Below are 13,717 nucleotides of genomic sequence, written 5' to 3' on the forward strand. Positions count from 1 at the left end.
GTTTTTTTTTTTTTTTTTTATGCCAATGACAACTTTTCCTTCCCAAATAAACCTCACAGTCATCATTTTTTTTATTTGGTACAACGCAACGTATAGAAAGCACCTTCCATGTCATACAATTGGCAACAGTTGCAATTATTTTAGCCGGCAGGTTATTCTGTTCACGTTAATAAAGACAAGAAAAATACATACTTCAACCAGAGCAAACTTCTCCTCGCTTGTGTAGTTGTACCGCGTGGCTCTCTCGTATTCTTCGGCATTGTCTGGACAATCTTTGTTGGAATATTTATCCGTTGGATGCACGAGCTTCCAAGAGTACTATTTAACAAAATCAAACAAAAAAATGTCATGACCTTTTTATAACCGAGCACTATAAATAGATAGTATATACATGAATACACGGGATATATGCAATGAATGGATCTGACAGATGAGGAACATTCTAAATTTACTTGTGGAGGGAAGATTACTGATCAAATGATGGCCTCCAAGCCTGCTTGTCAATACTGAAATATGACAGTTTGTACATAACGATATTGTTTTCAAGAACATGATTACTCTGATATAGTAATTTGCAGAATAATTCAGAATATTTTGCAGAATATTTCAGGACTTAATCCTAATAGAGCTCTAATAGAGTGTGACACCCTTCACAGCCACCTTAGAGAACTGTTGGTTTGTTGGTAGCAGCTTACCAGTAATTTCCAGTGTTCCTGAGCAACTATTACTTTCAAACATTACTTCTGCAAAGAGACATACCACTTCCATGACGTGAGCACTCCACTGAGACAAAAGCTGCAGTCCTTGCAAGGCCAAATCAAATAGCTTCCTATATTCTCCATCTGTCTTCTGGGCTTCCTGGCGGCCAGATCCAGTCACCACCTTAGGCAAAATTAATATTAAGAATCAAAACAAGTTTTTCTTAAGTCCTAAACTATACACAACTCCTAAAATGTCAAGCAAGGGACACAACATCATTTACTCTCCCTTCAACCTTACAATTAAGTAGACCTCTTTGAAATCTTTGATATAGGTTTTTATTAACCCTAGACTTAATTGATCTCATTGTATTCACATGTACTGTAATTTCTGTTGTAAGTCTATCATTCAGTAAAACAGAGAGAAAAGCAAAGGAGAAAGTCAAGCTGAACTCACTTCATTATTGCTGTAACGTGCCAGCTCTGAGATGAAGCGCATGTGGTCGTCCCTTATCGGGACCATTTGCTCACAGATGTTGTACTGTGGACTGCTGCTGGATGAGGTACAGGTCCACCTGTTTCAGAATACCCATGAGAACAATATTTAGGCAATGCAGACTAATTATTTCTTGTAATCTCTTTCACACATCTTTTCACAATGATTTTGGTTTTGGTAGAGCAATTGCCATGAGCATGCACAATGGTTCAAACACCAGGTTTTTATTACACAAATCTTTAGTCCCTTATAGGACAATGATCTATAGATTAGCCAGCATACTAGCATAATTTATTTTTTTTTCTAAAAGGAAGGCCACCCAAAACAACCACAACCCACCATATACCCATACACAGAGGTTTATCGAGAACTTTTCGTATCAAAGTCAGAAGGTGAAATCATGGGAGCTGTAACTCAGGCTACTAACCCTATTACATAAAATAATAGAACATTTGCTAAAACACATTTTAGGGACAGAATTTTTTACTATCTCTGAAAATGACTGTCCAAGGCCAATTCTCCTTCTACAATAAAATTAATTTTTACATCAACCTCAAGGATGTCATATCAAATGTAAAATGATCTTCAATGCTCAATCCCCATTTCTTTGCATAATTTTTGACATTTAAATATCTTTAGGGAACTTCTATGGGGAAGAGCACATCATGACATATAAATTAAAAAGGCTGAAATACATCTACTGGTCTCAACCTTTAATGCCAATAGAGTGGTCAATTCGTCTCTCAATCCATGCCAAGGGACTGAATAATAAAAGCAGCAGTTTATTTTAATCTCAGGAATGTCAAACATGGGGTCAATTAAACCTTCCAATAAAATATCATCCCTGGTTGCACACAAGCATTCGTTCATACACCTGCATCAAAATATTTTTAAACAGAGAATAAAAGCTACACTCACCTGGACTTGTTCTCCTCATAATGTGCACTGGTTTTAATGTATCTCGCCAGTTCTATTTGCATGTCTCCAAACAGTGGGACCACCTGCAATTGCTGTGTAAAAAGACAGGATAAAAACAGGTTAGATCATTAGAGATTTTGTTTTGCCTGAAGCTGAAGGAAGCAAGGTGAATTGTTATTGTAGGACCAGAGATTTGCCTTGATGTGGCAGATGAGCTTACATCTAATGGCCATTGGAGTGGAACTAAAAACCTCCGTTTACATAAATAGGATAGGGATTTGGAACAGTGCGCAAGTAACTTTTTTTTCTTTGGTTTTTATTGCATGTATTTGGGCTGATTTGCACTATGGTTATTGCTGCTGATCAGGAGTAGTGGGAGTCACAGCGCAGGACTTATTTTTGTGTATTTGTATCACATGAGAATAGCCTACATACCTGACTAAATTGGATTCTATGGTAAAACTCGCTGTACCCTAAGTCTGTCTGACTAATTAGGAGTTAGTGGAAATAATGGTCATGAACAGCAGTTATTGTATTTGCAAAAATGTTGACAGGAACAGGGAGTTTCCATTTTCACTAGGGCATTGATCAAACTACAGCCTGGGAAGATTGAGACTATAATGCTGTGTTTTAACGGTTTGTAATTTGTGTCCATGTTAAATCTAGGCATCATTAAAATGAATAACAAGATTGCTCTATGGTATTGGTGCACAGACACAAACGGTATCGAAGGACCAAAGTCTTCAATACCATCAACAACGTTAATGTTTGTTAAACAGATGTCAATACATTTCAAGATACTTCACTATTTATGATGGAGTTTTTTTCATCATACACTTTTGATACTAAATGAATACATTAACTAGTAGACTTTACATCCATATACTCCTACCCACTGAGATAGGAGATGGTTTCCAAATAAGAACCAGTACAGGCCCCCAGTTAGTCTTATTTTGGCAACGGAAACATAATCCACAGCATTTGAAATTCTATGCACGTGTAAAAAATCTTAATTCTATTTATATATTGTTGTTTTAATACAGTTGCTTAGAGTGTCGCCTGTGATCCATCCCACTCATTGTATAAGTAATACAGCATCATGTTTGAACACAACTAAGTTATCACTCAGCCCAGCTACCTTGAAGAACTTGTCTATCTTGGTCAGGTTTATTCTTTTCTTGGCATCCAGTTTATAGATGTTGCTCACACTCCCATCCATAAGGTACAATCCGAAGCCCATCACCTAGAACAAAGCAATATTAAATAATGTCAAAAGAATGAAAATTCAGAAACTAGTATACAAATATGTACAAAGAAAAAAGTGAGATCTGAGCATTACCATCTGGCAACTATTCTAAGAATTGTATCTGTTGGAGACAATAGTAGGGACAAAAAAAAAATATATACCGTATTTTTCGCTCCATAAGACGCACCTCACCATAAGACGCACCTAGTTTTTAGAGGAAGAAACCCAGAAAAAAAATATTCTGAACAAACTGTCCCATAGTGTTTCTTACTATGGGACAGTTTGTACAGAATATTTTTTTTCTCCCCTGTCCCATAGTGTCCCCCCCTCCCATAGTCTTCACTCACCCCCTCCCAATAGACCTTATCTCCCCCCCATAGACTTCATCCCCCCCCCATAGACTTCATCCCCCCCCCATAGACTTCATCCCCCCCCCATAGACTTCATCCCCCCCCCCATAGACTTCATCCCCCCCCCCATAGACTTCATCCCCCCCCCCATAGACTTCATCCCCCCCCCATAGACTTCATCCCCCCCCATAGACTTCATCCCCCCCCCCATAGACTTCATCCCCCCCCATAGACTTCATCCCCCCCCCCATAGACTTCATCCCCCCCCCCCATAGACTTCATCCCCCCCCCCTATGACTTCATCCCCCCCCCTAGACTTCATCCCCCCCCCCATAGACTTCATCCCCCCCCCCCATAGACTTCATCCCCCCCCCTTACTGTCCCCCTCCCCCTTACTGTCCCCCTCCCCCTTACTGTCCCCCTCCCCCTTACTGTCCCCCTCCCCTTGTCCCATAATTACTTACCTGTCTTGTAGCGTTGGCCGGCAGCACAGGGCGCACCGCGGTAGTGGAACTTGAATTTCATGTTCCGGTTTCCGGCGGGACTGAAAGGAAGTGTGCACTCAGCTTGTGCACACTTCCTTTCAGTCCCGCCGGAAACCGAAACATGAAATTCAAGTTCCACTACCGCGGTGCGCCCTGTGCTGCCGGCCAATGCTGCAAGACAGGTAAGTAAAGCTTCATATTCGCTCCATAAGACGCACAGACATTTCCCCTCACTTTTGAGGGGAAAAAAAGTGCGTCTTATGGAGCGAAAAATACGGTAATACAGATCCCTTTCAAAATAAACATGGGTCTGCTAAGGTCTTTGTACTAAGGCAAACCTGTTCATTCTCACAAAAGCTGCTTTAGATGTTATTACATTAATAGTTTAACTAGCTGCAGATCAGCGTGAAATTAAAGAATCTTGCTGTGTATTTAAGAATCCCCTCTGCATGTGCTTTATATCTGCAGAGTTAAATAACTCAATTACACTAACAAGGTGTCCATGCTAAACCGCTAACAGTGGATGGAAAGGTTTTAACCCCTTAAGGACCAAACTTCTGGAATAAAAGGGAATCATGACATGTCACACATGTCATGTGTCCTTAAGGGGTTAAAGTAGACATACAAAACAAATGTACTTGTTTGTATTATTATTATTATTAGCTTGTGAAATCAATAACTATGTTTTACAAAAACTATAGTGTGTGTCATCAGTCTCGGTGTTGGATGGGGACATTTGGATTAAACGGACATCTTTGTATATGCACATTTTATTACTGATGCATGAGACGTGCATAGTGGTTGATTTACAGACAGGATTCACACAGTTAAGAGAGACAATTCTAGGCAAATACAGCAAATAAAAAAGGGGGTATATGCACATTCACTGCTAGCTTATCATCCCTGTACAAATGTGAATAACAATGTAATAGAGCAGCAGGAAATGCTAGCAGAATGATTGGTTGTATAGGGAGAGTTATTCGCAGTAAAAAGAGGGAAGTGCTCATGCCATTGTACAGAACACTGGTGAGACCTCAATTGGAGTATTGTACGCAGTACTGGAGACCGTATCTTCAGAAGGATATTGATACCTTAGAGAGAGTTCAGAGAAGGGCTACTAAACTGGTTCATGGATTGCAGGATAAAACTTACCAGGAAAGGTTAAAGGATCTTACCATGCATAGCTTGGAGGAAAGACGAGACAGGGGGGATATGATAGAAACATTTAAATACATAAAGGGAATCAACACAGTAAAAGAGGAGACTATATTTAAAAGAAGAAAAACTAGCACAAAGAGAGGATAGAGGGGCAAAGGTTTAAAAATAATATCCGGAAGTATTACTTTACTGAGAGGGTTGTGGATGCATGGAATAGCCTTCCAGCTGAAGTGGTAGAGGTTAACCCAGTGAAGGAGTTTAAGCATGCGTGGGATAGGCATAAGGCTATCCTAACTATAAGATAAGGCCAGGGACTAATGAAAGTATTTTGAAAACTGGGCAGACTAGATGGGCCGAATGGTTCTTATCTGCCGTCACATTCTATGTTTCTATATGTATTACAAGTGCAGAAGTGCCATGGATTGTAGTGGCTATGGTGCTAAGACTGCCCCTAAGAAAACTGTATCTAGTATAATGGAACTGTACCCTGATCTAGACATTTTCCTATACATGTGGAGTCGGAGACTAAAAAAAACCAAAAAAAAACCCTTGAAATAAATGCTCTAAACCGGCTTTAAAAACAGCGCTGTAAAATAAAAGTGTTTGGCATAACTTTCCCTTCAGTGCAGTACAAATCAACTAATATGTTTCATCTTCTGTAATATTCAGTTATCTAAGTAGAGCAATGCAAGCTGGAATCAATACCCAAGGCTCTCTGTAAGTACTATAGCACACAATGAATAAAGTCACAGTTCTAGAAAAGAAAAACAAACCCTTTCCCTAATTACCCCCACAATAATAAGAAGCCATATGGTCCCTTACCTTCAGAAGCATGTGTTTCTCTCCAGGCGTCAGGTACATTTTATTGTCATAGTAGTCAACACACAAGTTCACTATGTCAGCAAGAAGCTCTTCATAGCCTGGAATGACTTCCAGCTGTTGCTGCAATGACTAGATACGATTGTAAAAGAAAATTAGGATGTTTTGTTAACACCAATATAGCACATGTACTAAAAGGAAAAAAGTGGGTCTTTTGGGGATTTTGTTTAAAGGGACACCATAAGTGCCAAGCATGCAAAGCTGCATTCCTGGCACTATAGCTCCCTCCAGGGCCGGACTGGGGATACAAAGTAGCCCTGAAAAAAAAATAAAAAAAAAATACATGCCAGCCCCATAAGTCATTGCGCCACGTTTTGTCACATGTAATACGTACGGCTATGTCTTGCCACCCCAGATGATTGAGTCATATATAAATACATTTAATATTTTATATATATAATATATGTATTTATATATGACCCAATCATCTGGGGTGGCAAGACATAGCCCCTTACATATTATTGGTCAATATATATATATTTGGTTTTTCTAATATAAAATATTCCTTTCAGAGTCAAACATTTAATTATACAGTAGGCATACTCACATGCAGACACAGACAATCTCACTGACATACGCAAGCTCATTGATACACAGCGTCATAGACAAACAATCTCACTGATATATATAAGCTCATTGACAAATACACAAGTTTACAGATGCACACAAATAGGCTCACTGGCAGACAATCTCACTGACATGCACAGACAAGCTTATTGGCGTACACACACACACACACAAATGTAGTACAGACAAACTCTGACATGCACAAGCTTACTACAGACAAGCTCACACACTCAAGCTCACTCACTAGAATGCACGCACACACACACACACACACACACACACACAAGCTCACTCACTAGCAGGCACACACACAAGCTCTCACTAGCAGGCACACACACACAAAGCTATCTCACTAGCAGACATACACACAGACAAGCTCACTCACTAGCAGACACACAAACACACACACACACACACGCTCTCTCACTTGCAGGCACACACACACACACAAGCTCTTTCACTAGCAAACACACACACACAGACTAACTCACTCACTAGCCGGCACACACACACACAGACAGGGCTGGCGCCACCGTTAGGTGAACTAGGCATTCGCCTAGGACACCGGCCTGCTGGGGGCGCCCATCGGGAATTTCCTGGTGGGCTCACCCTGTCTTGGGCCGCAGCGCTGGGCGTGCCCTGTCACAGTATGGCAGAGGAGGCACCTTCTTACCTTGATGACATGTGCCTGCTCTGCCATCAAATCCCGGTGATCGGAGGAGAGAAGGGAAGGAGAAGGCGGCAAGGGAGGCTGTTCTTGCAGCCTCTCACTCCTCCCTCACGCGCGCTCTGTGATGCCGTGAGCTGGAATATGACGTAATTCCGGCCCCGGCATACTAAACGGCGGGCAGGAGGAGTGAGGAGCTGCCCCACACTGGATCCTAGGGAGGTGAGTGTTTAAGTGTTTGTCAGTGAGTGTCTGTCTGTCTGTGTCCGTCTCTCAGTGAGTGAGTATATGTATATGTCTGTCTGTGTCCGTCTCTCAGTGAGTGAGTATATGTATATGTCTGTCTGTGTCTGTCTCTCAGTGAGTGAGTATATGTATATGTCTGTCTGTGTCTGTCTCTCAGTGAGTGAGTATATGTATATGTCTGTCAGTGAATGTGTGTCAGTGACTGTGTGTCTGTCTGTCAGTGAGTGTCTGTGTGAGTGTGTTTGTCAGTGAGTGTCTGTGTGAGTGTGTTTGTCAGTGAGTGTCTGTGTGTATGTGTCAGTGAGTGTCTGTGTGTATGTCTGTCAGTGAGTGTCTGTGTGTATGTCTGTCAGTGAGTGTCTGTGTGTATGTCTGTCAGTGAGTGTCTGTGTGTATGTCTGTCAGTGAGTGTCTGTGTGTATGTCTGTCAGTGAGTGTCTGTGTGTATGTCTGTCAGTGAGTGTCTGTGTGTATGTCTGTCAGTGAGTGTCTGTGTGTATGTCTGTCAGTGAGTGTCTGTGTGTATGTCTGTCAGTGAGTGTCTGTGTGTATGTCTGTCAGTGAGTGTCTGTGTGTATGTCTGTCAGTGAGTGTCTGTGTGTATGTCTGTCAGTGAGTGTCTGTGTGTATGTCTGTCAGTGAGTGTCTGTGTGTATGTCTGTCAGTGAGTGTCTGTGTGTATGTCTGTCAGTGAGTGTCTGTGTGTATGTCTGTCAGTGAGTGTCTGTGTGTATGTCTGTCAGTGAGTGTCTGTGTGTATGTCTGTCAGTGAGTGTCTGTGTGTCAGTGAGTGTCTGTGTGTCAGTGAGTGTCTGTGTGTCAGTGAGTGTCTGTGTGTCAGTCTGTCAGTGAGTGTCTGTGTGTCAGTCTGTCAGTGAGTGTCTGTGTGTCAGTGAGTGTCTGTGTGTCAGTGAGTGTCTGTGTGAGTGTGTCAGTGAGTGTCTGTGTGTATGTGTCAGTGAGTGTCTGTGTGTATGTGTCAGTGAGTGTCTGTGTGTCAGTCTGTCAGTGAGTGTCTGTGTGTCAGTGAGTGTCTGTGTGTCAGTGAGTGTCTGTGTGTCAGTGAGTGTCTGTGTGTCAGTCTGTCAGTGAGTGTCTGTGTGTCAGTCTGTCAGTGAGTGTCTGTGTGTCAGTGAGTGTCTGTGTGTCAGTCTGTCAGTGAGTGTCTGTGTGTCAGTGAGTGTCTGTGTGAGTGTGTCAGTGAGTGTCTGTGTGAGTGTGTCAGTGAGTGTCTGTGTGTATGTGTCAGTGAGTGTCTGTGTGAGTGTGTCAGTGAGTGTCTGTGTGTATGTGTCAGTGAGTGTCTGTGTGTATGTCTGTCAGTGAGTGTGTGTGTATGTCTGTCAGTGAGTGTCTGTCTGTCAGTGAGTGTCTGTGTGTCAGTGAGTGTCTGTGTGTCAGTGAGTGTCTGTGTGAGTGTGTCAGTGAGTGTCTGTGTATGTCTGTCAGTGAGTGTCTGTGTGTATGTCTGTCAGTGAGTGTCTGTGTGTATGTCTGTCAGTGAGTGTCTGTGTGTATGTCTGTCAGTGAGTGTCTGTGTGTATGTCTGTCAGTGAGTGTCTGTGTGTATGTCTGTCAGTGAGTGTCTGTGTGTCTGTCTGTCAGTGAGTGTCTGTGTGTCTGTCTGTCAGTGAGTGTCTGTGTGTCTGTCTGTCAGTGAGTGTCTGTGTGTCTGTCTGTCAGTGAGTGTCTGTGTGTCTGTCTGTCAGTGAGTGTCTGTGTGTCTGTCTGTCAGTGAGTGTCTGTGTGTCTGTCTGTCAGTGAGTGTCTGTGTGTCTGTCTGTCAGTGAGTGTCTGTGTCTGTCTGTCAGTGAGTGTCTGTGTGTCAGTGAGTGTCTGTCTGTCAGTGAGTGTCTGTCTGTCAGTGAGTGTCTGTGTGTCAGTGAGTGTCTGTGTGTCAGTGAGTGTCTGTGTGTATGTGTCAGTGAGTGTCTGTGTGTCTGTCTGTCAGTGAGTGTCTGTGTGTCTGTCTGTCAGTGAGTGTCTGTGTGTCTGTCTGTCAGTGAGTGTCTGTGTGTCTGTCTGTCAGTGAGTGTCTGTGTGTCAGTGAGTGTCTGTGTGTCAGTGAGTGTCTGTGTGTCAGTGAGTGTCTGTGTGTCAGTGAGTGTCTGTGTGTCAGTGAGTGTCTGTGTGTCAGTGAGTGTCTGTGTGTCAGTGAGTGTCTGTGTGTCAGTGAGTGTCTGTGTGTCAGTGAGTGTCTGTCTGTCAGTGAGTGTCTGTCTGTCAGTGAGTGTCTGTCTGTCAGTGAGTGTCTGTGTGTCTGTCTGTCAGTGAGTGTCTGTGTGTCTGTCTGTCAGTGAGTGTCTGTGTGTCTGTCTGTCAGTGAGTGTCTGTGTGTCTGTCTGTCAGTGAGTGTCTGTGTGTCTGTCAGTCAGTGAGTGTCTGTCAGTCTGTCAGTCAGTGAGTGTCTGTCAGTCTGTCAGTCAGTGAGTGTCTGTCAGTCTGTCAGTCAGTGAGTGTCTGTGTGTCTGTCTGTCAGTGAGTGTCTGTGTGTCTGTCTGTCAGTGAGTGTCTGTGTGTCTGTCTGTCAGTGAGTGTCTGTGTGTCTGTCTGTCAGTGAGTGTCTGTCTGTCAGTGAGTGTCTGTGTGTCAGTGAGTGTCTGTGTGTCAGTGAGTGTCTGTGTGTCAGTGAGTGTCTGTGTGTCAGTGAGTGTCTGTGTGTCAGTGAGTGTCTGTGTGTCAGTGAGTGTCTGTGTGTCAGTGAGTGTCTGTGTGTCTGTCTGTCAGTGAGTGTCTGTGTGTCTGTCTGTCAGTGAGTGTCTGTGTGTCTGTCTGTCAGTGAGTGTCTGTGTGTCTGTCTGTCAGTGAGTGTCTGTGTGTCTGTCTGTCAGTGAGTGTCTGTGTGTCTGTCTGTCAGTGAGTGTCTGTGTGTCTGTCTGTCAGTGAGTGTCTGTGTGTCTGTCTGTCAGTGAGTGTCTGTGTGTCTGTCTGTCAGTGAGTGTCTGTGTGTCTGTGTGTCAGTGAGTGTCTGTGTGTCTGTGTGTCAGTGAGTGTCTGTGTGTCTGTGTGTCAGTGAGTGTCTGTGTGTCTGTCTGTCAGTGAGTGTCTGTGTGTATGTCTGTCAGTGAGTGTCTGTGTGTATGTCTGTCAGTGAGTGTCTGTGTGTATGTCTGTCAGTGAGTGTCTGTGTGTATGTCTGTCAGTGAGTGTCTGTGTGTATGTCTGTCAGTGAGTGTCTGTGTGTATGTCTGTCAGTGAGTGTCTGTGTTTATGTCTGTCAGTGAGTGTCTGTGTGTATGTCTGTCAGTGAGTGTCTGTGTGTATGTCTGTCAGTGAGTGTCTGTGTGTATGTCTGTCAGTGAGTGTCTGTGTGTATGTCTGTCAGTGAGTGTCTGTGTGTATGTCTGTCAGTGAGTGTCTGTGTGTATGTCTGTCAGTGAGTGTCTGTCAGTGATTGAGTGTATGTCTGTCGGCGGGTTTCTGTGTGTCAGTAAGTGAGTGTGTGTCAGCATGTGTGTGTCTGTCAGTGAGTGACATGAAGGGGCGGCAAAATGGATCTTTGCTTATGACGGCAGAAATCCTTGCAACGACCCTGCACACAGACAAGCTCATTCACTAGCAGGCATACACACACACACACATATAGAGACAAGCTCACTCACTAGCAGGCACACACACACACAAGCTCACTCACTAGCAGACACATACAATCACTGTCAAGGCTGAAGCTTACCTGGTAGGTGAAGTTTCCATTTTGTAGCCTCTTCCTTCCGGCGAGCAATGTGTGTGGGGGCGGGGCTTACGCAAGGGAGGCGGCGCTATGTTCAGGAGGCGGGGCTTGTGTGAGGAGGCAGGGCATGCGGACGAAATTAAGGTAAATTGTGCTGGGAGACTGACAGGGCTGATCAGGGCTGTCAGACTGGCCCCAAGTGCAGCGGCCCACCGGGAATTTTCCCGGTATCCCGGTGGGCCAGTTCGGCCCTGGCTCCCTCTGTCTCCTCCCTCCTCCCCCCCCCCCCCCCCGTTCCACCACCCCCCCGTTCAAACCCTTTACTTACTTACCTTACCCAGCACCAATGTCCCTCGGACGAGCTGGTGCTAATGCGCATGCGCAGCAAATGCAGCACGCGTATTAAACCAAGTCATAGAAAAGCATGGAATCAATGTTATCCTATGGTGTCCCAGCTGAGCCCGCCACCATTTGGGAATTTACTCCTAGAGCACTTTAGCGAGCCTCGACTACCAGACCACCCACCTGAGGAAACCGAGGCTGATCCTCTAAAGGGGACTCCACCATTATCACTTACCATAACACCACAGTTAGAAATTGCTTTGTTTTTCCGTTTTATTTTATTTTCTCGTTCACTTACTTTCCTTTCAATGTTTATTAGAATACAGTCTCATTTATTCATACTTTCTCTTATGCAAGTAACACGAATACAGAGGCTCACTACAAGCAGAAAGCCATAACACACTGCGACACATACCCAACGCATCTAAATGCCGATCAGCCACACTCGATTGATCTTTTCATACTACCCCCTGCCCCCCTGGCCAGATAATGAATGGCTTCACTTATAAATACACCTACTTTTGTGGCAAGGGGTACACCCCTCAGTGGACATAACTTAATCTGGCGATTGACAACCTTATTACATCCACATAGGGCACACTGGTTGTTTTTCACTTATATCTCTTATAATGTAATTAAGTTACAAAATTCATGCTGCATGTGCTATGTCCTAATGTTCTTTTTGATGTTATACCGTCCCGCAGGGACATACCATTGTATCGTGTTTGTTATGCCAATATATATTGAATACCACACATGCAGTGTGAAAAGAAAAAAAAAAGATATTCAAAATAAAAAAAAAAAAATTATATAAAAAACAAAACAAAAAAAAAACACCACACATAGAAAACACAATAAGCCAAAAAACAAACCTGAGTGATCTTGTTGTGATTGGCAAGAAACATGGAGAGGTTCTGAGATTCCTGAATAGACTGCGGGTCTGCCATTTTTCGTAAAAACTGCGCCGCTCTATGTTATAGAAATCAAACAAATTACACTAAAATTACAGGATGAAACAAAGAAAAATCTTAATAGCCAATAAAATTTGGTTGGAGATGTTGAGCTGTGTTAATAAATATTGATCATTCGTGATTTAGAGGTGGGTGGAACAGGTAAGGGAAATCATATGTAGTCCTTAGTCCAAAGCCTACCATCTCCTTGGCCACAATAATAATACATAATTAATACATCCACATTATCAATGTCAACTTAAATAACCTGGATGACAGTGGTTGACAAAGTGTTGTCACAACTAATTAATGCCATGTATGACATTAACATTTATAATGTGCCAAGGAGGGAGCAGTCTCCAGGAAGGGGCACTGTTTATGTCAAAAGGTTCCTAAATAATCTAGTATGGTGCCAGGACACTGTATAAAACATAACCAATACAACTTGCTGTACTGGTTATGCTGCTGTGCGTGTTTCTTTACCCCTCTCAAGCACTGCTTTATAGGCAAAACAAGGGTTTTGGGAGATGTAGTTCAATTGCCCCCTTTATCCTGTAAAAGCTAACCGGGGTTTGTCAGCAGTGTTCTAATCATCAGTCTATGAGTAAGCCCATGTAATATAAGCCAACGTTCACTTCTCATATTTTTTTTCCTTTGGTTTTAGATCTTTATACTTTAATTTCTAAACCATACTACTCAAGGAGAAATAAAAATCCTACCTTTTATAGGCTGAATGGTCATTCTTCACGCTGCACTTCATGTTTTTTAGCTCATCCAAGACCGCAAACATATTGATGAATTTGCCAAGAGTCAGAAGATAGGCTTCAGATACAAAGTCCTTCCTTCGCTCTGCATGGCACAGTCGCTTCACTTCTGTGCAGAACCGTTCAGTGGCACTCCTCTGTAAGGAATAAATATACAATATATACCTCCTCTGTAGAGGCTCCCGACCGGTAAGAGACTGGAAGGGGGCATTCAGAGGAGTCTGCACCCAGTCAGTGGATCATATCTTACTAGCAGCCAACCAGGAAAACTAGCAGGCATT

The 13,717-nt window shown here is 43.2% G+C and overlaps 1 protein-coding gene across 2 annotated transcripts in view; it reads right to left on the bottom strand.

Annotated features, from left to right (window-relative positions):
• The window catches only part of CYFIP1 (cytoplasmic FMR1 interacting protein 1), a 91,456-nt gene that overhangs the window by 61,277 nt on the left and 16,462 nt on the right, over positions 1 to 13,717 (bottom strand). For both annotated transcript variants that reach the window (XM_063459300.1, XM_063459309.1), the window contains exons 6-13: positions 13,392 to 13,573; positions 12,595 to 12,691; positions 6,174 to 6,302; positions 3,251 to 3,355; positions 2,113 to 2,204; positions 1,156 to 1,273; positions 760 to 882; positions 193 to 318 (exon numbers count right to left, since the gene is read on the bottom strand). In XM_063459300.1, the coding sequence (XP_063315370.1) occupies positions 193 to 318; positions 760 to 882; positions 1,156 to 1,273; positions 2,113 to 2,204; positions 3,251 to 3,355; positions 6,174 to 6,302; positions 12,595 to 12,691; positions 13,392 to 13,573 (972 nt within the window). The remainder of the gene's footprint in view (positions 1 to 192; positions 319 to 759; positions 883 to 1,155; positions 1,274 to 2,112; positions 2,205 to 3,250; positions 3,356 to 6,173; positions 6,303 to 12,594; positions 12,692 to 13,391; positions 13,574 to 13,717) is intronic.

Source organism: Pelobates fuscus, chromosome 1 (assembly GCF_036172605.1).
Source record: "Pelobates fuscus isolate aPelFus1 chromosome 1, aPelFus1.pri, whole genome shotgun sequence".
Lineage (NCBI taxonomy): Eukaryota > Metazoa > Chordata > Amphibia > Anura > Pelobatidae > Pelobates > Pelobates fuscus.